Below are 23527 nucleotides of genomic sequence, written 5' to 3'. Positions count from 1 at the left end.
GTGAGCCAGTGGCCAGAGGGAGCACAAGGAAAACAGCGCCCTTGAGCTTTCACTGGATCCATTGACATGAAGCCCAAAGCTTCTTGTCAGTCGCAAAGCTTCCGCATGGTGATCTGAGTTTAAACTCCAGATTGTGATTATCATAAATGTGGTTTTGAACTTAATTTTTTTTTATCACATCCATAAGAGGAAGGTTATGGGAACATTCTGTAATGTGGCAGTTTGCTTAGGAAGTGTTTCCATTCTGGGCGTTCTCAATGTGTGGATCACCAACCACCTGTGTCAGGATCACCTGGGTGCCATTCCACACCCCACCCGCTGACTTGGCACCACTGGGGATGGGCTTGGGATCTGCATGTGTAACAGGCATTCCAGGTGATGCTGGGATTTTGCTCTCTGTGTAGCAGCGGATAACTTGTATCACTCTCTGGATTTGAAGACATTGGCTTGTTTTAAAGCTTGGCTTCTGGGGGTGCTTGAGTGGTTCAGTTAGTTAAACATCCAACTCTTGGTTTTGGCTCAGGTCATGATCTCAGGGTTGTGAGATCCAACCCTACCCCAGACTCTGTGCTCAACATGGAGTTTCCCCATTCCTCTCCCTCTGCTTCTTCCCCCATGCGTGTGTGCTCTCTTTCTCTTTCTCTCTCTTTCAAATTGATAAATAAATAAATAAATAAATAAATAAATAAATAAATAAATAAATAAATAAAAAGAAAATCTTAAAACTCCAATTCTGGGCCTAAGGAGGGGTGTTATGGGGAGAGTAGAATCCTGTACCCACCACCTCCACCTTTCCTGGAGAATTCTTTTCCTATTTCTGTCTGTCACAAATTATCTCAGAAAAATGGTGGGTGATGTGAAGCTCCATCCATCCATCCATCCATCCATCCTCCCTCCCTCCCTCCCTCCCTTCTTCCCTCTCTCCCTCCCTCCATTCATCTGATGTACCCAATATGTGCCAGGTGCTTGGCATATAAGAAAAATAAGACACAGTCCTTGACCTTGAGGGGATTCAGTTTAGTTTAGATAGTAGCAGATGTGTAAGAAGAACTGGAAGTGACAGCCATCAATTTCACAAACATTTAAGGTGGCAATGAACAGGAGATGTTTTAAAAAAAGGAAATTAAAAAAAAAACATTGCAGGGAATGCAGAGAAGCTTTGCATGAAGAGCAGAAGACAAGTATCTTTTTATATTATGTAATTCTTCAAAGCACAGAGGTCTCTGAATTTTGGCACATGCTTTGAGATCAGTCCACATATTATTTTTCAGTGTGATCCTTACTTCCCCACGGGTCAGAATCCAGGTGGTTGATGATTATAGAAACCGGAGCATTAGTGATCATCTCTAACCATTCCTGCAAGGTACTCTGAACATTTAACTTTGACCCAGGATTATCAAATCATGATTTCAAGGTCAATTTTCATGGATGACTTTAAGGAATAACACCCAAGAACTGTTTTCCCACTATAACCTATGATTCCAAAAAGCTGGAAAGACTGTTGTTTTATAAACTCTATCTTCCTTCATGGAAAGTCTACTGTTTCAGTATTTTCTGATGACTCTCATTTAATAAAATAGCATTTGTTCACAATGAGAGTCCAACCAAGCTCTCAGGATTGAGTGAAAGATTTTATTGAGTAGCAATTCACATTTGAACAGATCAACTTAAATGTGGTTTGACCTCAGCCTTGTTCAGGAGGGGAAGTGCAATGGTGGGTAAGAGCTCCCTTCAAGACCTCCTGGTAGTTCCCACAAACCCTTGGCTGGGCAGTGCTGTCCAACAGGGCAATGCTGTGATGAGGGCAATGCTCTATACCTGTGGGAATCAAGCACTTGAAACGTGATCAGTGCAACTGCGGAGTTGAGCATTTAATGGTATATAATTTTGGTTAATTTGATTTGAATTTAGATGACCGTGTAAAGTGTGCTGGACAGCTCTTCCTAAGACAGGATTGCCCTACATCAGTATAGCTTTCTCTTCTCCCTTTCACTCCCTGCTGGCACTTGCCTATCTGTTCTCTTTCCCAACTCCATGACTACTGGATACAACAAGAGGGCAAAGCGGATCCTAAGGCTGGTGGCTCTTGAAAACCATGGAAAGCAGCAATTATCAGATGAGAAATGAGTTCTGTGGGTGCGGTGTGAGTAGGCGTGACACTTCTTCAGTGTGTCCTCAGTTTTTCTGGACTCTGGACCCTTGATGGGTGGGAACACGGGAGGGAGAACCAAATGCTAGTCTTTGCAGTCTTGACCAGCAGTAGCTGCTCAGTAAGTATTCTTTGGCTCAATAAAGCATGTTAGAGTGTGGTAATTTCTACTGCAACCAGGGAGCTGTTGCCCCTTGCTGTCTACTCCCCCTCTAGGAATGATAGAGGTGCTAACCAATGAACACTGGGGCTGTGTTGCTCAGTGGTATTTATTGGCAGCAGTAAGTGTTGTGATGGAAGATCCTATAGAGTACTGGCCATCTGTACATATTGAAGAGAAGTTGGCCTATGACACCCAGCTGTAATGGGTGGAATTGTTATAATATTATCAGAAAATAAAATTTAACTGAATTTTGATTACGTGCCCTACACAGTAACAAGCACCACTAACTACAATTTTTTTTTTCTTCTCTCAACCTTACAGGTAGCATTGATAAACCAGGTACATCATTGCCTACCTGGGCCATAGTTCTGCTTGCAGTATCATTGTCATTGCTTTTGATCCTGATAATTATTCTGATTGTAATATTCTGTTGTTGTTGTGTCTCCGGGAAAGAGAAAAAAGGTAATTTTTTTGTTCATATAGATTCATATATATTTTTGAACTTTCGGCACAAGCACTTGAATTTCATTAGTTCCTCAGCTCTTCCGTAAGGTGCATTGGCCTTCAGAGTGTACTTTACTTGAAACTGGACATGTGAGCTTCAGAGAATGAAAGGACTTCCTAAAGAAGGGATACATTCCTTTTGGGGGCATACTGAGATCCTCACACTTTTGGGAAGGTGAAGAGACAGCACCTTTCTCAGCGAAGACACTGACTATTTGAGTTTTGTGCATATTTGTGAGGTTGTAAGGGCATTGTAATCTGCCATTCAGATGCTATGCTTTTTTTTCCTAGAATATTGACTACCTGAGCACATTAAAACATTATTTCCTATTTTGTGTAATTCCAAATTGCCTTTTGTAGGCAAAATGTTGTAGAGGTAGGAAAAAAAAGGTCTTCTGTCAGTAAAAATAGAATAGATAAATTAATAAAGATGATAACACATTTCTTCTGAATGATGTCTTTAGAGATACTCAAAAGCAGTGGCCTTGTTTGGGAGCCAGGCTCGACATTGGGGTGGGCTTGTTGTAGAATTGAGCCGTTTGTGACTCTAAAAACCAAGGATCTTTGTCATGTAGTTGGCTCAGGACTTTCCAAGTGCTGAATGTGTGTCCAGCCTTACTTTTCTTTGTCTCATAAAACCTCACTTATGCCTATTTGAATATTTTCTACAGTTAAATAATTTTTCTTAAAATCAGACTTCTGATATTAGGCTACATGTCAGTTTAATTGCATTTAAAATTTTATTAATACTAATTGCCCTTTGATGCACTTTTTGTGGATGTGCCAGGCACCGTGTTTATTATCCTACAGGGAATATCTCTCTTAGTGAGATATTCTGTGTAAAGTGCATAGTTAAGCCGTATCTAGGCTAATTGTCTAGCCTTAGCCCCTGCATGGATTTGGTTTGGGATTGGGAATTAATTCCGTGATACAACTTTATTCCCTAGGCAACAGCACATGAAAAGTAGTAAGCTTCTGTTGGCCCAGATTTGGTGGGAATTTGCTTTTACCTGGGAGTTACCCTATATGCCACAGATGGGTTACTCAAGCAAAATACACTAGATTTTAAATGAAAACTATTGGATAATTTAAATTTTAATTTAGAAGTGACTAGGATTGTTCAGTGCCTTCAGATTAACTGTTTTCAATATTATCTGTTGTGGTGTCATTGGAGGACATTCTGGTTATTTGGATTTCTGCTTCTCTAGCCTGGTAAGAAGGCTTGATGGTTGGTGGTCCATGTAAGATGTACACCAGGGTGACTCTGATTCTTAGCATCCTCATTTACAAGATGAGAATAAGTACCATCTTATAGATTGGTTGTGAGGATAAAATACATTGATATGTGAAACTTCCACCCTCAATTTTATCCTCTGTTTAACTTTGAGATGAAAAGCTCATAAAAGAGTAAGCTGTTTTTATTGCCCTGGTTTGTAACAGGCCCAGGTAGGTGCTATGAGCCGGGCCTGTGACACCTCTCTCACAAATGCCACCCCATTAGGTGGAATTCACAATGGACACTGCACTTCACCTTGACATAAATATAAAGGATGCAGAGTGGTCCTGGATTTCCCCATGACAATTATTTCCATGCTTAAAAATAATACACATCAAGTTTCTTCAGAAGTATTTTCTGGCACTTTGCTTTACTGGTGCCTGGGAAATTCTCAGTGCTCTGACGGCTCAGTGTGGCCTGAGGGCCTTGGGATTGCTTGTGCTAATAGAACAGAGAAACCAAGCTCCCATCTCCTGGAGTCCATCTTTTATGGGAACACTAGTGACATACCAGACTTTCAATTCAAGTAAGATTGCTTCTGAGGTTCAATTTGGGATGTGAATTGGCAGATGTTACTACAACTGAAAGTAAGTGAGAACATTATCTAAAGATAAGGAAGGTGAAAACCTTTTAGATCTCAGTAAAGCTGGATGAATAGAAGGCCTAGACAGGACAGCAGAGTTGCAAAGAACACTGGCTTTTGAGACAGATGATTGGAGACTGGTTTGTGGCTCTGTTACTATTTCAGGTTCTAAGTTCCCTTTAGTCTAAGAATCCACTGATTAAAAACATTAGTACTTTAATGACAGCTTCTGGGGGTGAATGCAACTCTGTGCATTGATACCATTGCTACATGTTGATTGAAAAGGTATCTTAGAATTAAGGAAATGCAGTGCGTAAGTGATGTAATTCCTTATTTGTTAAAGTATAGTAATAAAATATAATAGTGTCTAGTTTGTTAAAAGTATGATGACACTAACACCTACCTCTTGGGTGGTTGTAATGATTAAATGAAATAATATTTTGCACTGTGCTGGCACACAGTGAATACTGAGTGAATGGCAGTAGGGACTGGGAATGCAGAATGCCTCCTCCTGGTGAATGGAGTCTTTGTATCTCGCTAGTCAAATTCAATACTCATTAAATACTTATTAGGTACCTGCTGTACTTCAGATATAGTAATGATATGATAGTTAATAGTGAATTCTACTTTCCTTATGCTTGAAAGTCATTTGGTAATTCAGTATGGGGGAATTTAATAATACTGAATGGTCACAAATACTCAGCAATGTATTTAAAATCAGGGGGTCTATAAAATTGATTAGATTTTATTTTCAGAATAATGATCCTGATTTTGCTAATGTGATTTTGTTCCCCTTTCCCCCCCTTTTTTTTTTCCAGAATCTAGTTATCAAAGTCAAATAAGGTAAGTTTGAAATCACATTTTCTGAAATTTTCTGAAATTTTTCTGAAAACAAAACCAAAAAACCGAAAAACAACCAAGCAACACCAACCCTACCACCATTAACACACACAACTGTGGGGTTTCAGAATTGTGCTAATCAAAATTAAGTACTGAAAATGGACAACTCTGAAAAACACGTATGCCAAATGCAAACTCATATGGTTAAAATTAATTGTAAAATAAAATAGGGGATGGAGCTCCTGCCTACATTTGACTTGCCCTGGCTCACTTAGGAAAATAGATTTTCTGCTTGGTGTCTGGCATTTGCAACTCTTTCCACAAGAGGACAGTATGCACCGTGACTGTTGTCCCTCCTGTTTTGAGTCCATCTAGGGGACTTGAGGAGCATTTTAAGAATAATAAAGAACCAGGCGGAGGTCCTGCTGGAATTTCTGGGGCAGTGGAGAGCAGTGAGGAAACCAGCTGGATGGCTGCCGGCACATGAAAGCTGACCAGGCAGACAAATTAGGTAGCGTTTACTGCTTGTACCACTAATGGGGGAGGGGACAGAAAAATCCTTGCCATTCCCACAGCTGTCCAGAAGTAGCTGCAAGCAATTTTAAGGTAGCTACTATGTCAAGGACCTACAATAATACAATAACCAGCTGAAATGTCTGCAATATTTACACAAGTATAAATGCACTAAAGGGAGGGATTTTTAGATAGCAGTGATTTTGCTGGAGGTGTTATAACAAAACCATATCTAATTTTCAGTATTTTATTAAACAATTATAGTTTTTGAAATGCTGTGATTTTAAAATACCCTTTGGCTACACGTGGTGAATGAAGATGTGTGTCATCATTGTGTAACAGACACTAGCTATTTTCCCTTTGACCCCAATCGCTCAATGGTGATAATGTGGTGTTGGGAGAGGTGGCTGTGGTCTCTCTGAGGACACCACGAAGCAGCAGTCTGAAACTACAACTCCTTTGGGGCCTGACTTAGGGCAAGAGGAGAGGAAGGCAAATGGACTGCAGTAATTGTTCTGGCATTTCTCTTGATTGCTGTCATCAGAAGGAGGGCAGCTTGGATTCTTCTGTTCACTATTATTGACTTCACAACACCTTTTATTTCTATTTTCTAGGATCTTAGATGATTTCAAAACATAGTACAGTGGTCAACAGCTATTTGGGGTCAAGTAGAGAATAAGAGGAATAATGACAAGAGCAGCAATAATATGACAGTAGCGATGACAATAGCTAGTATCCGCTGGGCGCCAAACATACATTAGGCCTGGGAAGGAAAGACAGGGTGACTCACTGGGACCCCTGTACCCTACCTGCTTTCCCTGCACTGTGCTGGCTGTGCAAACTCCAGCTGCTCCCAGGTTTCTTTCTGCAGTAAAATGACATACATATGTCTTCCTATAGAATCAATGCATGTTTATCATAGAAAAAAATTAAAAATATACTTTTAGGAAATGATTTTGAGGGACCTCTGGGTGGTACAGTCAATTGTGTCCAACTCTTGATTTCTGCTCAAGTTGTGATCTTAGGGTCTTGAGTGAGCCTCAGATTGAGCTCTGTGCTCAGTGAGGAGTTTGCTCGATACTCTTTCTCCCTCTATCCCATCTCCCCTAAAAATAAGTGAATAAATCTTTAAGAAAAATAGAAATGATTTTGAAATCTCCCCTAATTCTATTGTTTAGAAGCAGGTATTATTATAGAAGTATGTGTCTGCTCACACACATATGCATTCACATAGATACACACACATGCATTTTGTGTCACATAGATATGCACACATGGATTTTGTGAAATTTGGATCATAGTAAATGTTATTTCACAGCTTGCTTTCTCATTTGGCACTATTCTGAAGATTATTTCTGTTAACAAATTTCTATAATAAATAAATTTCTGTTAATGAAACAAAATATTTGTTTCATTAGCTTAATAAAAATACCTTATTGAAGTATAATGTAAATCCAGAGAAGTACACAAATCATAGGTATATAGCTTGGTTACTTTTCACAAAGCATATGGACCTTGAGTGGGGACATGCAGAACTAGAACATTCCTAGCACCCCAATCTCCCCATGCCTCTCAAATCCTGTCCTCCCCTTCCTTAGGGTCATGTCTTTCTAAAGTTTTTTTTTTTTTTATTATTGTTGTTAAAATTTTTTTTTAGAGGGAGAGTCAGAGAAAGGGACCAGGGAGGGGCAGAGAAAGAGGGAGAGAGAGAGACTCTTAAGCAGGCTCCATGCCCAACACAGAGCCAAACTCAGGATCTCACAACCCTGAGCCCAAATCAGGAGTCGGATGCTTAAGTGACTGATCACCCAGGCATCCCAAAGGTTATGTCTTCTGACCTCTGTCTCTCCCCACATCCCCAGAGATTAGATTTTAGATTCATACAAACTTTATATAAATGGAATCATATCATATATACTCATTCATTTTGGTTTTCTTAAGTGTCACACTGTGAGATTGGTCCATATTGTTCAATGAAGATGTAGATGGTTTATCGTATAATACCACACTCTGGGTATATATGCAGCTTATTTTTCCCTTACATGGGCATTTTGGATAGTTTTGGGGGTCATTATGAATTCTCTGGCACTAAGCATTTGATATGGATCTTTGGTGACAAGTTCATAAGTACTCCTTCCTGTTTGTAGTAGGTTGGGTGTATATCTACCAGTGAGATCTGGGTAGTAGAGTCAGAGTAGGTAGGGCAGACAGCACTGCCATACAGTTTTCTGAAGTGGGTGTGTTAGTTTATACTTTCACCATCAGTGCATGAGAGCTCTCACCTGTAATAATTTTTACAGGTGGCATGAAATTTCATTTTTTTTATTTATTTATGATAGTCACATACAGAGAGAGAGAGAGAGAGAGAGAGAGAGAGAGAGGCAGAGACACAGGCAGAGGGAGAAGCAGGCTCCATGCACCGGGAGCCCGATGTGGGATTCGATCCCGGGTCTCCAGGATCGCGCCCTGGGCCAAAGGCAGGCGCCAAACCGCTGCGCCACCCAGGGATCCCTGAAATTTCATTTTGAAGATGTATTGTCATTTATTTCACTAGTCCTCAGTGGTGAGGCACTAGATCATTTGCAGTATTTGCTGTTATCAATAGCTCATGAATGAACATTCTTTCAAGTAAATCTTTGCACATACCTTTGGTTATTTCCCTATAATAAGTAAATATAATAAATATATATATTATATATATATTTGTATATTATATATAATATAATAAATATAATAAGTTCTTAGTGGTCACGCATGAATATTATTAAATCTTTGGATATCCATTGTCAAGTTTTCTTCCCCTGGGGTGTTGCACACATTTTTATTGTATTTCAGAGATTGGTACGCATCTATAAAGGGCCAGATAGTAAATATTTTGCTTTTGCAAGCCACGCACTCTATATCACAATGACTCAGTTTTGTTGATAGCTATAAATAATATGGAGGCAGACAGGCTGTGTTCCAATAAAACTTTATTTATAAAAAGAGGTGGTGTATTTGCCATGTAGGTCTTAGTTTGCCAATCCTGTTTAATTTGGTCACTGGCTTCTGAGGATTGATTATCGACTGGGGAATGGAGTCCATGGGGCTATCATGATGAAGTTCCATCTCTCCCCACCTCAATGGGAGCATGAGAGACAGATCAATCACACAGTCGTGCTGGTGGCTCTGAGTGTCTTTCCTGATGCTGTGGTAAGTTCAGCAGGCACGAATGCTCTGGGTGGAGCAGTGTGAACCGAACGTCCACTGCTGATTAACATTTGGCTTTTTAAAATGGTCTAATTCCAGGAACTCTGCAAGTGTGAAGACAAACAAAGAAAATTCTGAGATAAACTTAAAAAGTGGGAGTGAAAACAGTGCCTATAGCCCAGATGAACCGAGGACAGCAAGTGAGTGGGCATGTGGGGCAGTCAGAAGACCTGGGCTGGCTGCACCATGCAGGGGACTCAGCCCTTGTGGGTCATTATTTTTTGAGTAACTTTCAGAAGAAGGAAAAATTTCAGGACTAGAAGTATTCTAGGAGCAGAGAAACAGTAAAAAACCCACCCATTTGTCCAAAGTTTAAAGTAAAGTGGGATGAAAATTTAAAGGCTTTTAAAATAAATTTTCTGGTTTCTTTTTTTTCATGCTTTCTCTTTTGTAAAAGCCTTCTATCTTTAGGAAAGCATGTGAGGAGACATTTTAATACATTGAGGGTCACTTGCCCCAAATGTCAAACAAAACTGAAACTCAAGGAGAAATCTGTTCCTACTGAGCTCTAGAGGGTGTGGGAGAATCAAAAAAGGAAACCCAACTTTGAAAAGCCTTTGTAGCACCCGAACATCTTCCCTTTCGAGGACACAGTCCTCGTGGGGGCATCTTGGATGCCTTGGCCACCAGCAAGCGGCAGGGGTAGGATTTGATCTAAGATCCTTCTGGAAGGCAGATGAGAGAGGAAGGGAGTACACATGGGTAGGAGAGGGAGACCCGGCCCTTACAAGTTGCCTGGCAAAACAAATTCCATGGAAAGGTGTTTGGTTAGTTAGTTCTTGCTGAGAGGCTCTCCCTCAAATTGTTCTCACTAAGATTGGGGCTGCCCTCCATGGTCATCTCTCCCCCTTCACCATGGGCACCTCCCATGTCCGTTCCAAATGGCTCACTTCAGATTCCACAAAGCATGACCGTGTCCTTTCACATTCTGACCACAGCTTACAAAATATCCTATGGGCAAATGTTTATTTATTAGTGTTTCGAGCAATTAATCAAGTAGCTTGACCAGAATCATGGCCCAAACCAAACCTCTCTCTGTCTTTTTTATCCTCTTGTGTTCTGTGTTTATTTTCCTTTTTTTTTAAATTAAAGCTACGGATCCACCTTATCTCTGGATGAGGCTAATGAGTCAAGGAAGGACTTGACTGTGTGTTTGGCATATTTTTATTTCATCAGAAAGATAAGATTTGAAAAGTATTATGACCTCAAGGGAAAGCTAAAAACAAGTCTGTCTGTGGTTAAGGATTACTTTATGCTAGGGCTACTACCTAAGAGCCAATGTGTTTTTTTTTTTTATAAATCAGAATTGCTTGGATGTTATTTGGGTTTTGTCACTCACACTCTAAAATCATTCTTCTCTTGCAGAGCTTGCTTCTCTCCCGCCAGAGTCCTCCGAATCCAGTGCTCTGGAACAACACAGAAACAGGCAACCACATCAGGTGATTGAGACCATTTTCCCTATTTGGAGACTTTTTTTTTTTAGCCATTTAAAAATCCTTGCCTGTTGGCTGGTGATTATAAAATAGCAGTTGCTTTATGTTCAGGTTGGAAGAATGAGGCCTTTGCTCACTGGTCAACCTGCTAGCATGGAGGACATGTAGTGCCTCTTGCACAGAAGTGTAGGTGAGAGCTTGTAGATCTTGGGGTATCTCTTACACGCCCACATAGAGATGCTGAGGGCAGTTAGATGTGAAGTCTGGAATTCCAGCTAAGGAACACTAGTTGTAGATATTTTTGGTTGTTAGGCAAACTCTGGTGGGTTCCATCCTTCCAAAGAACATGAAGAACACAATCACCCAGGACCTATGAGGACACGGTATGTTACTTTTGTGACACAAAGCAGTGTTGGTTGCCACAGATGAGTGAATTGCAGTGCATACACAGAAAATATGATTCTTTATATCCACCATTGTATTAGGCAAAATATGTATTTTCTGACCTCCACAATGGTACCTTCTAACGAGAAGCACTTTGATATGACTCTGTGATGCTGTCCCGATGCTTATGGATATCCTCCTCTTTAGCTCTTGGAAAAGGCTCACTTGCAGATTGGGTTCCTGACAGGACGTGAGATCATGGTCTTGGCTGTGTTCTGCCTATGAGTCCCTATTAGTCTGAGGTGCTGCTGTGGGGAGTGTCTTCACAGACCCATCATTCTTTCTTGGGGGTAGATATTGACTTGGGTTGCTGGGCAGCTCCAGGCCATAATATTACTCCCCACAGTTGGGACTGAGCTTAATCCATATATCTTGTCGGTGATATGTGCCTCCCAGGCCTTTGTTGGGGAGGCGAGCTTTGATTGATGCTCAGCCATGTATCGGAGGATCTAACTGATGCCATTAGTGGAAAACAAGTGGTAGCCAGATAGTAAGACATATGAGGGGTCTATGGCACAAGAGAACATTGACATAAGTGACAAATTGTTGGGTTCCTGGTACAAATTCAGGCTATGTCCTTAGGCTGGGTGTCAGGAAAATGGAGAGGTAAATTTCTTTCCATCACGGCTGCTCTCTTTGGCACATAAATCTTCTGATGCATTCAATCTGGCCCAGGGAGAGATAGCTAGGGAGTTGTAACAGGTTCTCTTTCAAGGGGCCATCTCTTGAGTTAGGGGTGACTGGCCAAAGGGAGTAATCACCAGGCTGTGAAGGATGTTTCCTGTCAAACCTCCACAACTGGACCTGAGTGGGAGCTGTGGGCTGATGGAAGAGTTCTTTTCACCCAGAACGAAGCATGGTCACCCAAGAACACATTTCCTCCAGCCCTTATTTCTGCGACTTTTCTATAGTTACCTTTTACTGTCACCTGTCTTTCCACCAGACAAGCCAAAATGCTTATGTCTGGAATCGGAGGCATGAGGTAGGCAGGGAGGGAGTCAGAAAAGATTATGTCAAATGATCCCCCCACTGAAGTAGAAATGAAGACAAAGGGGAACTCAAGATGCATTTGGATACAGGAATGGAGAATGATGTTTTGGAGCTCGGAGTAGACGCTTCTTAGGCTTGAAGTGTTTTGAAAATATGCAGGGAGAGAAACTTAAGAAGTTTCTGCTACTTAAATATGTAACCAACTAAATAATCTATTGGTGGAAAAAGAACAGTGGCCTGAAGGTGCTGGGCCCTGGGGGATGGTCACCTGTGTTTCTTGAAGTGTCTGTCAGGCTTCTAGGGGAGGGTGCATCTCAGCCCAGAGCATTAGGGTCCCTATGAAACCAAACAGAATGTAAGGAAGAGGAGCTGCTTTTGCCTGGGCTAGAAACTGGCAGAGGGCTATTTAAACAGCTGTATTCTTCTACTTAGAATGTGAGAGCTTTAGTGCAAGCACAGTTTTGAAGAGTTCCATCTCCGATCGTTAACCAAAGAGTGCCTCTCAGGTATGGGCCTAGGCCAAGTCTGCAGGTTGCCAGACAATCTGGACTCAAGATGTGGTCTACGCTTTCCATGAGCATGTAGTGAAGGGAGGGAGCAAGACAGATGGCAGAGGGAGTGGTCTGGCCTCGGAGGATACAGGCCTGCATGTGGGCAACTGGCCACTTGAGAGCTGCCAAGTGGCCAAGCCACTTCTTATAGAAGCAGGTCAAGGTGACCTGTGGCACAGAAGTCCCTTTTAGAACTTCTCAATGCCAGCCCTGCAGCCCCGCCTGGTCCATGGGGCCATGTTCTTGATGTACAGGTGGAGGAGGACCTTCCTCAGAGCTTGTTAGGACTTGGGGCAGGAATACTTGAACCTGTGCTTTCTTTTGTCCTAGCCTTTCTCCATTCTGTAGTGAGCTTTGACCGTTAACGGCCCAGGAGAGGCAGCTGGGAGCTTCTCAGACCCTCTTCATCTGTCTTTCATCTGGGCCTCCTCCCCACAGGCCTCAGTATGACTCTGGCCCATGACAGAGCCACCCATGCTGTTACGGGGTGTTTCCATTCCCAGGGGCTCCTCTGGGACTTCTGCCCAAAAAGCTGGCTTGTTGGGAGTTTAGGACTGTTAACTCCAGACTACACAATTGTGCAGAAAATCTGCACTAGCCTCAGGTCCTGAAAAATCCTTAGCTCCAGCTGAGAGATTTCCAGCTGGGAGTCAGCCTGCAGCAAAGGCTTTTCCCATTCCCCATCACCACGGAGCTGGTGGGGGCAGATGCACATCTTATCCATGGAGGCATGGCATACACATCAGCAGCCAAGGCTCCCATTTTGTATTAATAGATCTCACAGTGGGGTGATCTTGGCTTTGCCGACAGCACAGCTACTGTTGAGTACATACTCTTGTTCTCTCTTCATGCTGGCTTTCTCGTCTGCTCAACCCGCTGGTCTTATTTTCGCTCAGCATTTTCAGATCTTAACTAATGGGTGGCCATGGACCACATGCAGTCCAGCACAGCATTCCCAGGTGCTCATTAAAAGTTATTTGTTGAAGTGCAGAATGTCTTCCATGTCTCGCATTCTGGTGTCACAAGCAAGGAGATACAAGGAATGTATGTACAGTAGAGATGGTCCCCATATGGATAATCACAATCTAGTCATGACAAGCAATATTATTACACTGGTATAAATTAGTATGCTTTGTACAAATATTGTGTTTTGAGTCATCAAAGAAAAGTGAATAATTCCATGTCAGATTGCCACTTTAATACTTTGCAGTCTTGGGCACTTTGGTTTTTAAGGGTATCCTGTTCAAACACCATCCAAAGAAGGGGAAGCCTGAAAGGCCAAGGGCTGCATATAGGAATTGTCAATGTGGCCTTTAGGATGACCAGATTTTTTGGTCCTACCTGTGGACCACCTGGCTCAGTGGACTTGGGGAGCAGCATGAGTGCATCTGAGTTTTAAGACAACACGAGGTGGTTGTCTAGGTGGCTGGGTCTAAGACCAATTAGCTACCTTATAGCAAGATGGAAATGGGTGGCTGCTGGAAGGGACAGTAAGACATTGCCACCAACCAACTTACCCATCTGCAAGTAGTATCTGCAAACCACCCATGGTTATGGCTTGCTAGTGTCCCAGAGCATTCATAATACTCATGTTAAGTACACTGGGTAGGGGTTGTACTGGACTCTTTTCAGGGGTGGAGGGTGCTGTGCCCTTAACGGAATCATGTGGATCCCCTGCAAGTAGAGGAGGGTCCAGCCCTGAGCCTTGAGTGTGCATCTGGCTTAGGGACCAGTGAAGTGCTCTGAGGAGCAGGCATTGTGTCAGGGTCATTCACATCTTCACCTTCAAGATCACAACTTTCAGCCCCACCCAGAGTCCCATGTCTGATCTCCAGGTTGTGGTGAGCCTCCATGCATTGCATCCTCAACATGAAGCACCAGCCATGATTTTAATTACATTCTATACCCAACAGTTACTAAGACAGGAAGCTGGAATTTTAATACTTAAGATGTACTACAAACCCCATTTGTTGCTGTGCCAGCTTCCATAACTCTTGCTCCATCAATATCCTTCTGATTGAGGTCCAGAACGCCAGAGACCCACTGGCCTTGGGGAAGATCAGCCTGAGATGTCTTGAGAAGCCTCTTTTTCAAATCTCTTGTTATGTCCAGATACTTTCAGTACTGACAGCCCTGAGAAAGCTTTGGAGGGGGGAGGGCTCTGCTCAGGGACAGGCTGACATGAGTCTGGTGTGTTGATAGCTCTGGGCTGTAAACACAGGAAAAAGTACTTGCTGTCTGCCTGGAGCTCTCCCCCTTGCTCATCCCCACCTCTAAGCCCACTCCCCTATTAGGATCTTCCCTGAACATGGGACTTTTCACTAGAGGCTGAGAGATGGGGGCAGTCTTTGTTCCTACCATCAACTGGCAGAAAGGAAGGATGTGCCCAGTATCCTGGATCCTAAGAAATGCTTGCTGAGCATGGAGGTTCATCCAGCACCTATAAGTTCCTGCATCTTGGTACCTTGCTGCTCCCTTGGTAAATCTCAGTGGAGCAGTATACCAGAAGCTCTTTGGGTGTTTGTTAAAATGCCAAGTCCTGAGTCTCTTCCAGCCTTTCTTGATTAGAATTTCCAGGAGATAGGGTCAAAGAATGGGTGTTTTAACCATGTTCTTCAGGTGATCTGCTTCGAGGATGATATTTTAATGACTCAACATAAAAATGTAATGGATGTGTATAGCGCTGTTCCTAAGGGCAAGTCATCACGGAGTCCTGGGGTTTTCCTTACAAATGTGCACTGGGAATGACTTCAACTTGCCAAAAAGCATGGAGAGGAATTTGGGGTGCTGTGTGATGCTGTGATGAGTGTCAGACGGAAGGGTCTCGATGCTGAGGTTCTTGACAATCGAAGGTTGAGGTTCTTCACAATCGTGGGGGAACACTTTTTAAACCTCCTGTAGTTTAGGTGGGTCCTAAAGCATACTGCATTCACTCTACGTGAAAGAAAAACAAGATTTAAGGTTGTAGAGCCCCCAGAGCATGTATTAAATTGTAGGAAGGATCAGAAAGGAAAACAAGAAAGTGATGTTCAAAACTGGCGTATACCAAAATGTGAGGCTTCTCTCCACTGATGATCCCTATCCAGGCTGGACTTAGAGTTGGGATACATCATTCCGACTTTACTTTCTAGAAAGGAGTTTCTGTTGGTGAAGTACAGTAAACCCAGGCATAACTGCCCACAAAACATGTGAAGACAAAACTAATCAATAAAATTAGAAATTTTGACTAACAATTATAGCTAATGGGAAGGGTAAACACCATTTATTTATTATTTATATTTTTTATATTAAATTTATTTTTTATTGGTGTTCAATTTGCCAACATACAGAATTACATCCAGTGCTCATCCCGTCAAGTGCCCCCCTCAGTGCCCGTCACCCATTCACCCCCACCCCCCATCCTCCTCCCCTTCCACCACCCCTAGTTCGTTTCCTAACTCCTAGAGTTAGGAGTCTTTATGTTCTGTCTCCCTTTCTGACATTTCCCACACATTTCCTCCCCCTTCCCTTATATTCCCTTTCACTATTATTTATATTCCCCAAATGAATGAGAATATATAATGTTTGTCCTTCTCCGATTGACTTACTTCACTCAGCATAATACCCTCCAGTTCCATCCACGTTGAAGCAAATGGTGGGTATTTGTCATTTCTAATGGCTGAGGAATATTCCATTGTATACATAGACCACATCTTCTTTATCCATCATCTTTCGATGGACACTGAGGCTCCTTCCACAGTTTGGCTATTGTGGACATTGCTGCTAGAAACATCGGGGTGCAGGTGTCCCGGCATTTCATCGCATCTGTATCTTTGGGATAAATCCCCAACAGTGCAATTGCTGGGTCGTAGGGCAGGTCTATTTTTAACTCTTTGAGGAACCTCCACACAGTTTTCCAGAGTGGCTGCACCAGTTCACATTCCCACCAACAGTGCAGGAGGGTTCCCCTTTCTCCACATCCTCTCCAACATTTGTGGTTTCCTGCCTTGTTAATTTTCCCCATTCTCACTGGTGTGAGGTGGGATCTCATTGTGGTTTTGATTTGTATTTCCCTGATGGCAAGTGATGCAGAGCATTTTCTCATGTGCATGTTGGCCATGTCCATGTCTTCCTCTGTGAGATTTTTGCTCATGTCTTTTGCCCATTTCATGATTGGATTGTTTGTTTCTTTGGTGTTGAGTTTAATAACTTCTTTATAGATCTTAGAAACTAGCCCTTTATCTGATACATCATTTGCAAATGTCTTGTCCCATTGTGTAGGTTGTCTTTTAGTTTTGTTGACTGTATCCTTTGTTGTGCAAAAGCTTCTTATCTTGATGAAGTCCCAATAGTTCATTTTTGCTTTTGTTTCTTTTGCCTTCATGGATGTATCTTGCAAGAAGTTACTAGCCAATAGGATCCAACAGTACATTAAGAAAATTATTCACCATGACCAAGTAGGATTTATTCCCAGGACACAAGGCTGGTTCAACACTCATAAAACAGTCAATGTGATTCATCATATCAGCAAGAGAAAAACCAAGAACGATATGATCCTCTCATTAGATGCAGAGAAAGCATTTGACAAAATACAGCATCCATTCCTGATCAAAACTCTTCAGAGTGTAGGAATAGAGGGAACTTTCCTCGACATCTTAAAAGCCATCTACAAAAAGCCCACAGCAAATATCATTCTCAATGGGGAAGCACTGGGAGCCTTTCCCCTAAGATCAGGAACAAGACAGGGATGTCCACTCTCACTGCTGCTATTCAACATAGTATTGGAAGTCCTCGCCTCAGCAATCAGACAACAAAAAGACATTAAAGGCATTCAAATTGGCAAAGAAGAAGTCAAACTCTCCCTCTTTGCCGATGACATGATACTCTACATAGAAAACCCAAAAGCCTCCACCCCCAGATTGCTAGAACTCATACAGCAATTTGGTAGCGTGGCAGGATACAAAATCAATGCCCAGAAATCAATGGCATTTCTATACACTAACAATGAGACTGAAGAAAGAGAAATGAAGGAGTCAATCCCATTTACAATTGCACCCAAAAGCATAAGATACCTAGGAATAAACCTAACCAAAGAGGTAAAGGATCTATACCCTAAAAACTACAGAACACTTCTGAAAGAAATTGAGGAAGACACAAAGAGATGGAAAAATATTCCATGCTCATGGATTGGCAGAATTAATATTGTGAAAATGTCAATGTTACCCAGGGCAATTTACACATTTAATGCAATCCCTATCAAAATACCGTGGACTTTCTTCAGAGAGTTAGAACAAATTATTTTAAGATTTGTGTGGAATCAGAAAAGACCCCGAATAGCCAGGGGAATTTTAAAAAAGAAAACCATAGCTGGGGGCATCACAATGCCAGATTTCAGGTTGTACTACAAAGCTGTGATCATCAAGACAGTGTGGTACTGGCACAAAAACAGACACATAGATCAATGGAACAGAATAGAGAACCCAGAGGTGGACCCTGAACTGTATGGTCAACTAATATTCGATAAAGGAGGAAAGACTATCCATTGGAAGAAAGACAGTCTCTTCAATAGATGGTGCTGGGAAAATTGGACAGCCACATGCAGAAGAATGAAACTAGACCACTCTCTTTCACCATACACAAAGATAAACTCAGAATGGATGAAAGATCTAAATGTGAGACAAGAATCCATCAAAATCCTAGAGGAGAACACAGGCAACACCCTTTTTGAACTCAGCCACAGTAACTTCTTGCACCCTTTGTTTTTATATAAACTCATGGGCTTTGCAAATGTTTTGCATCTTAATGAATAGTTAACACAAAGAGCCCTCCTTCTCCTCTCCTCTTTCCAGGCCTCAACTCACTGCCAGTCCATTTTTCTGTTTATTTTGGGAAACTCTGTTTCTTTCTCTCCTGAGTCTGTCAGTTTTGAAGGGTGAGCGCATGAACGACTTGAAATGTGGATCAAGTCTTCCCCGCTAATCACCACCCTCCTGAGATAAACAGAAATACACTCTTGGTAAATTTAGAAAACGGCAATGTTTTTGTGCAGCCCAGCCGGGCAAACAAAGGCAAACAACAACTGCAAAAATGTCAAGCGTATTCACAGTGGAAGCCCAGTTCTTAAAGCATGTTGCTGAGGTGGCTCCACCAGCTTCCTGTTCGCCCTGTGGGACTGGGAGTCACTAAGTTAAGACCATGTACCAGAGTGATTCTATCCTCAAGACTTACTGACATTCCATTGCAACTTAAATAATGCATGGTGCCCAGTTACATTATTTAGGGTGTGCAATGCAGCTGCAGTGCCCTGGAATCTGAGCCGACACTCTCAGGACTGGCAGGAAAACATATTGCATGTTTTGCAGTATGGCAGTACTCTTCAGCAGGCATTGGCCCCTCTGGAGGAGTATGTGATTTGCTTGGGATCACATTTCCCAATGAGAATGGCAAAGACTACATTTCTGAGAGGAGGCAGCAGCACGGCTGCCTGAGGGGACAGTGGAGTGACCTGTACAGGGGGTTGTTCAAATTTGTCCCTTGCCTTTAGAAGGAAAGTATGTTTTTAAAGAAGGTTAGAAATATTTTATATTTTCATACAGAAGTTAGAATTTCCATAGGAAGAGTTAAAAAAAAGAAAACAAATTGGAACAATGCGTCTTTGCTATTAATTTGCCTTCATACAAACAAATATTGGATTCTTTGACCTGCATTGCTCATTAGGCCCTGAACTCAGAAACTTCTAGAGTGTGTGGTCATTGAAAATAATGAAATAAAGGAAGGACGTGTGTTGACATTTTGGTTCCTCTCTGGGCCCTCACATTTCATCTTATCTGATGAGTGGAGCTCTCTGCTCAAGTGTGCCTTTTACATTCATCTCCATTGATTAAATCCATCTTCTCTTTGTCACCAGGGACGTGACCATCAGTGGCCAGGACCGGTAGGTCGCCCACAGGTTTCCTTCATCATGACCAGTCCTAGGACTGTCAGGAACGTGACTTTGGTCTAGTGAAGATGTCCCTTCAGTTCCATTTTGCACGAGGCTGAAGACCTGCATCACACAAATACAGGCCTTCCTCTCTGCCCCAAGCGTGGGCTCCTGCTCTGCCAGTGGTACGAGGAAACAGTGAAGCCGGAATAATCTGAATGGACACTTCGTAGTGAGAGAAGGAGTCTATTTCCTCACCTTCCAAAGTAGAATTTGGCTTTCAAAAATGTTTCAAGATTTTAGTGAATTCCACCAAGTAACTAAGTAAAAGCTGCAAATTCATCATCTTAATTTACTTATCACTCAACACTCCTTGCTAATCCAATAAATGGCAGATAAGCCTATATCCTACCATGACTTTTTAAATATTTTTTTATTTTAAATCATATAAAGATGATATTTATGTATGTTTAATATATGGGGCATTATTGTATATTATCCATGAAAAAAGAGCATACACATTAGGATCAAACAGAAATCTAGGATCGCCTGGAAAATCAGAATTTATGGGTTAGGAGTAAGATTAAAATCAAAGCCGATATGCATATTGTGAAATATTTCATCATTGGATATTTATATGAAGACATTCACTTTTATCTGCTCCTTATCAGTCTTGTTCTCGTGTTGTCCAATGGGTTAGATGTGGATTATACTTTGTGGGGGATGTACCTTACATGTCACAAATGCTGTGAAAAAACTGGAAATGGATAACATGTTCTTTAAGAAATAAAAGAGAAAACACTAAGCGGTATGTATTGCCTTTCTTAATTCCTTACTATTCAGGTAATAGTTTAAGGAATCATGATATTTAGGAATCAAGCATTTCTAACAAGTGAAACCTTAGAAATGTCTGTAAATAAAATCATATCTTCATGTTCGTCTTTGATTACATTTGCCTCATAAAGTTAATATGAATGTAGTTATGAAGAATAAAATTACTGCATTTTCTACATATTTATTCTGTGTGTAGATATTGTCAGTGCATCTCCTGCCCATCTCTTCATGTTTACCCCAGAGGCAGGACTATTATTTATTTGGCTGAGTGCTATGCCAGTTGGTACAGATTTCTATGATGCTTAGTAATTAGAGACAGTAATTAACAACACACCCAACTATGGTCCTGCTAACGTGGAATGTGACTTTTAAAATGTGTTGGGATTTTAGTGTTGCTTTATTTATTTATTTATTTATTTATTTATTTATTTATTTATTTATTTTGTTTTTAGTGCTGCTTTAGAGTTAGTAAGTATTGATGACAAGAGCTAGTATATGCTGGGTGCTGAACAAACATTAGGTCTGGGGAGGAAAGGCGGGGTGGCTCATCAGGACCCACATACCCTACCTGCTTTCCCTGCCCTGTGCTGGCTCTACAAAAACTCCAGCTGCTCCCAGGCTCCTTCTACAGTAAAATAATATACATATTTCCTTCTTTACAGTCAAAGTTGTTTATTATAAAAAATTAAAAACACAGTTTTAAAAAATGGTTTTGAAATCACCCCTAATTCTATTGTTCAGAATTAGGTGTTGTTAGGTAAGTATGTGTCTGTTCGCACACACGTGTTTGCATAGATGCATACACATGTGCATTTCGTGAGATTTGGATCATCATAAACCTCATTTCATAGCTTGCTCTTCTCATTTGACATGATCCTGAAGATTTATAATTGCCTATGACATTTTAGCTTTATTTGCTTAATAAAAATATTTGATTGAAGTAGAAGTCCAGAAAAGCACACAAAGTGTAGGTAATATAGCCTGGGTACTTTTCACAAAGTATATGAGCCTTGAGTGGGGACATGCAGAACTAGCCCCCTAGAGCACCCCGGCCTCCCCAGGCCCCTCAAATCACTATCTGCCCCTTCCTCACAGGTCACCTTTTACCTCAAGATGTATTAAGATTTTAGTGATTCCTTAAATGATGTGAATTCATCAGGGTGATGTTTCTTATCACTTAACACTCCTGCTTGCTAATCCACTCAATGGATTAGTACAAAACTATGTACCACCATGATTTAGAAAATATTTTTATGATCTTAAACATGCTGCCTCTACCCTGAGCCCCCTCTTGGAATTGGTTATTACTAATTCCAGGGCTAATTGCTGGCACAAATGGGGCTGTGGCAGGTGTCTCTTCTGACCCACGGTGCTCATACAGTATCTGTTCTGAGTGGCTATTGTTCATGCTGTACTGGTTGTCAAATATTTTGAGTATCACCACTGCTTGGAGGATCCTGAAAAAAATGTCATCTCTTCTAGGATTATGTCCCTAAAGTGAGGGAGTTGGCTGCCTATTTTCTCTGAAGTAGAGCTAAAATACAAAATTTCTAAAACCCATGCTTATTGCTGAGTCACTTTCTTAAGGTAATTTATATGGAAAAAATTGCTAATTCACTTGCCTAAAAATGAGTCTCTTGCTTAATATAGCTTCTTCTTCACTCTTCTGTCTCCCACCACTATCCTGAATGGGTACAAGTCAAGAGGAAAGACAAGGGTCCTGAGACCCTTTGGGCAGAGCTGTTCAATGAGTGAACACCATACTTTTCACTTCATGGTTTGCTCTCCTTAAACCACCACAGAGCCTAGATCCCAAGACAAGGCAAATATCATGTCATCCATGACTTTTGTAACCTTTACAGAAGCTAGCATTCTGTAGGCATTTTGTAAATATTCAGATCAAACAGGTCAATATTGAGAAAGACAGTATATCGAAGTGTAACGAATATTCGTCATCTGCCTTCTATAAGAATCATATTTCTGTGGTTATTTTAGGAGTCAGCGGGAGTCGCATGTAGAATATGCTTGAACTTTAAGTTTTGAACTCTGCAGACCGGTGCCAAATGAGTTTCATGGAATTGTCTCCGACTTGGTTTGTGCGTGTTGAATCACTCTCAAAATATTTATCAGACTCTGGGAAGTTTTTCTGTGTTTTTCTACTTTCCTACAGTAGCTTGTTCTGGAAGTTAAGGCTTCTCAAAGGAATCCCCAGCCAGTGTTTACTGCACAAGAGGTGGCAAGTTATTTGAACAGAGCTATCTGTGGCTGCGCTGTCCAAAACCTTAGCATGTGTGGTTATTTACATTTAAGTTATTTGAAAGTAAATAAAAGACAAGATCCACTTTCTTGCCACAGGTGAAGTACTCAGTCGCCATGCATGGCCAGTGGCTACTGGGTTGGACAGTGCAGGTAGAAGGTTTCACTGCTGCAGAAAATTCTATCGGACTGTGCTGACCTGGAGCTAGCTACTTAGAAATGACCTTGATGGGCCAAGGGTGGCCTCTTTTACACAAACACTCAATCGGTGTTTTCTGTTAGTGTTATGTCTGTATACTTGCCAGCTTCTATTTAGGAACCCTGTAAACCCCAAGGCAGCTCTCAGCTGAAAATGGTATTTTGCTGATGTGGTAAATTCATCTCTTACTTCTGCACTGCTGAGAGCTGAAGCAAGCTCAGGGGGATGAGGTGAGAGGGGTCAGTCACAGCAAAATGTCACAGCCAAGGGTGTTCCTCAGAAAGGCAGATGGGGTGACTGCTAAGGGGTGGCTATGAGGTGCAGGTTTACTTTAACTAGTATCTCTCACAGGTGTGTGTCATAAATCCTAGCAGTGCAAAAACACTGTCCATCCTTCCAGGCATCTTTGACCTTGGTCCCTCTGTCAGATTCCAAGCCTGCCCCTGAACTCAGGGACCTTCCACAGTTTACTTAGAGTAGGGCCTAAGTGGTAACATCAACACATGGAAAGTAATTGGAGGGATTGAATAGATGCACTTCCTTCACTCTGTGTGGCCCTGACCTTGGACACCGTTAGAGTTGCTGAAGTTGCCTTGCCAGACCCTGAGAGTCTGATGACCAAAAGCGTGAATGGGTGCTGCC

General features: G+C 41.7%; 1 protein-coding gene across 5 annotated transcripts in view; it reads left to right on the top strand.

The window, feature by feature from the left end:
- The window catches only part of IGSF5 (immunoglobulin superfamily member 5), a 44639-nt gene extending 24031 nt beyond the window's left edge, over positions 1-20608 (top strand). For all 5 annotated transcript variants that reach the window (XM_041735090.1, XM_041735089.1, XM_041735088.1 and 2 more), the window contains 5 exons: positions 2634-2774; positions 5494-5518; positions 9317-9417; positions 10643-10716; positions 19582-20608. In XM_041735090.1, coding sequence (XP_041591024.1) covers positions 2634-2774; positions 5494-5518; positions 9317-9417; positions 10643-10716; positions 19582-19677 — 437 coding nt within the window. In that variant the 3' untranslated portion in view covers positions 19678-20608. The remainder of the gene's footprint in view (positions 1-2633; positions 2775-5493; positions 5519-9316; positions 9418-10642; positions 10717-19581) is intronic.
- The last annotated feature ends 2919 nt before the right edge of the window (positions 20609-23527 follow it).

This window comes from Vulpes lagopus, chromosome 20 (assembly GCF_018345385.1).
Source record: "Vulpes lagopus strain Blue_001 chromosome 20, ASM1834538v1, whole genome shotgun sequence".
Lineage (NCBI taxonomy): Eukaryota > Metazoa > Chordata > Mammalia > Carnivora > Canidae > Vulpes > Vulpes lagopus.
Note: the sequence above shows the minus strand (reverse complement) of the source record. Positions and strands in the feature narration are given on the sequence as shown.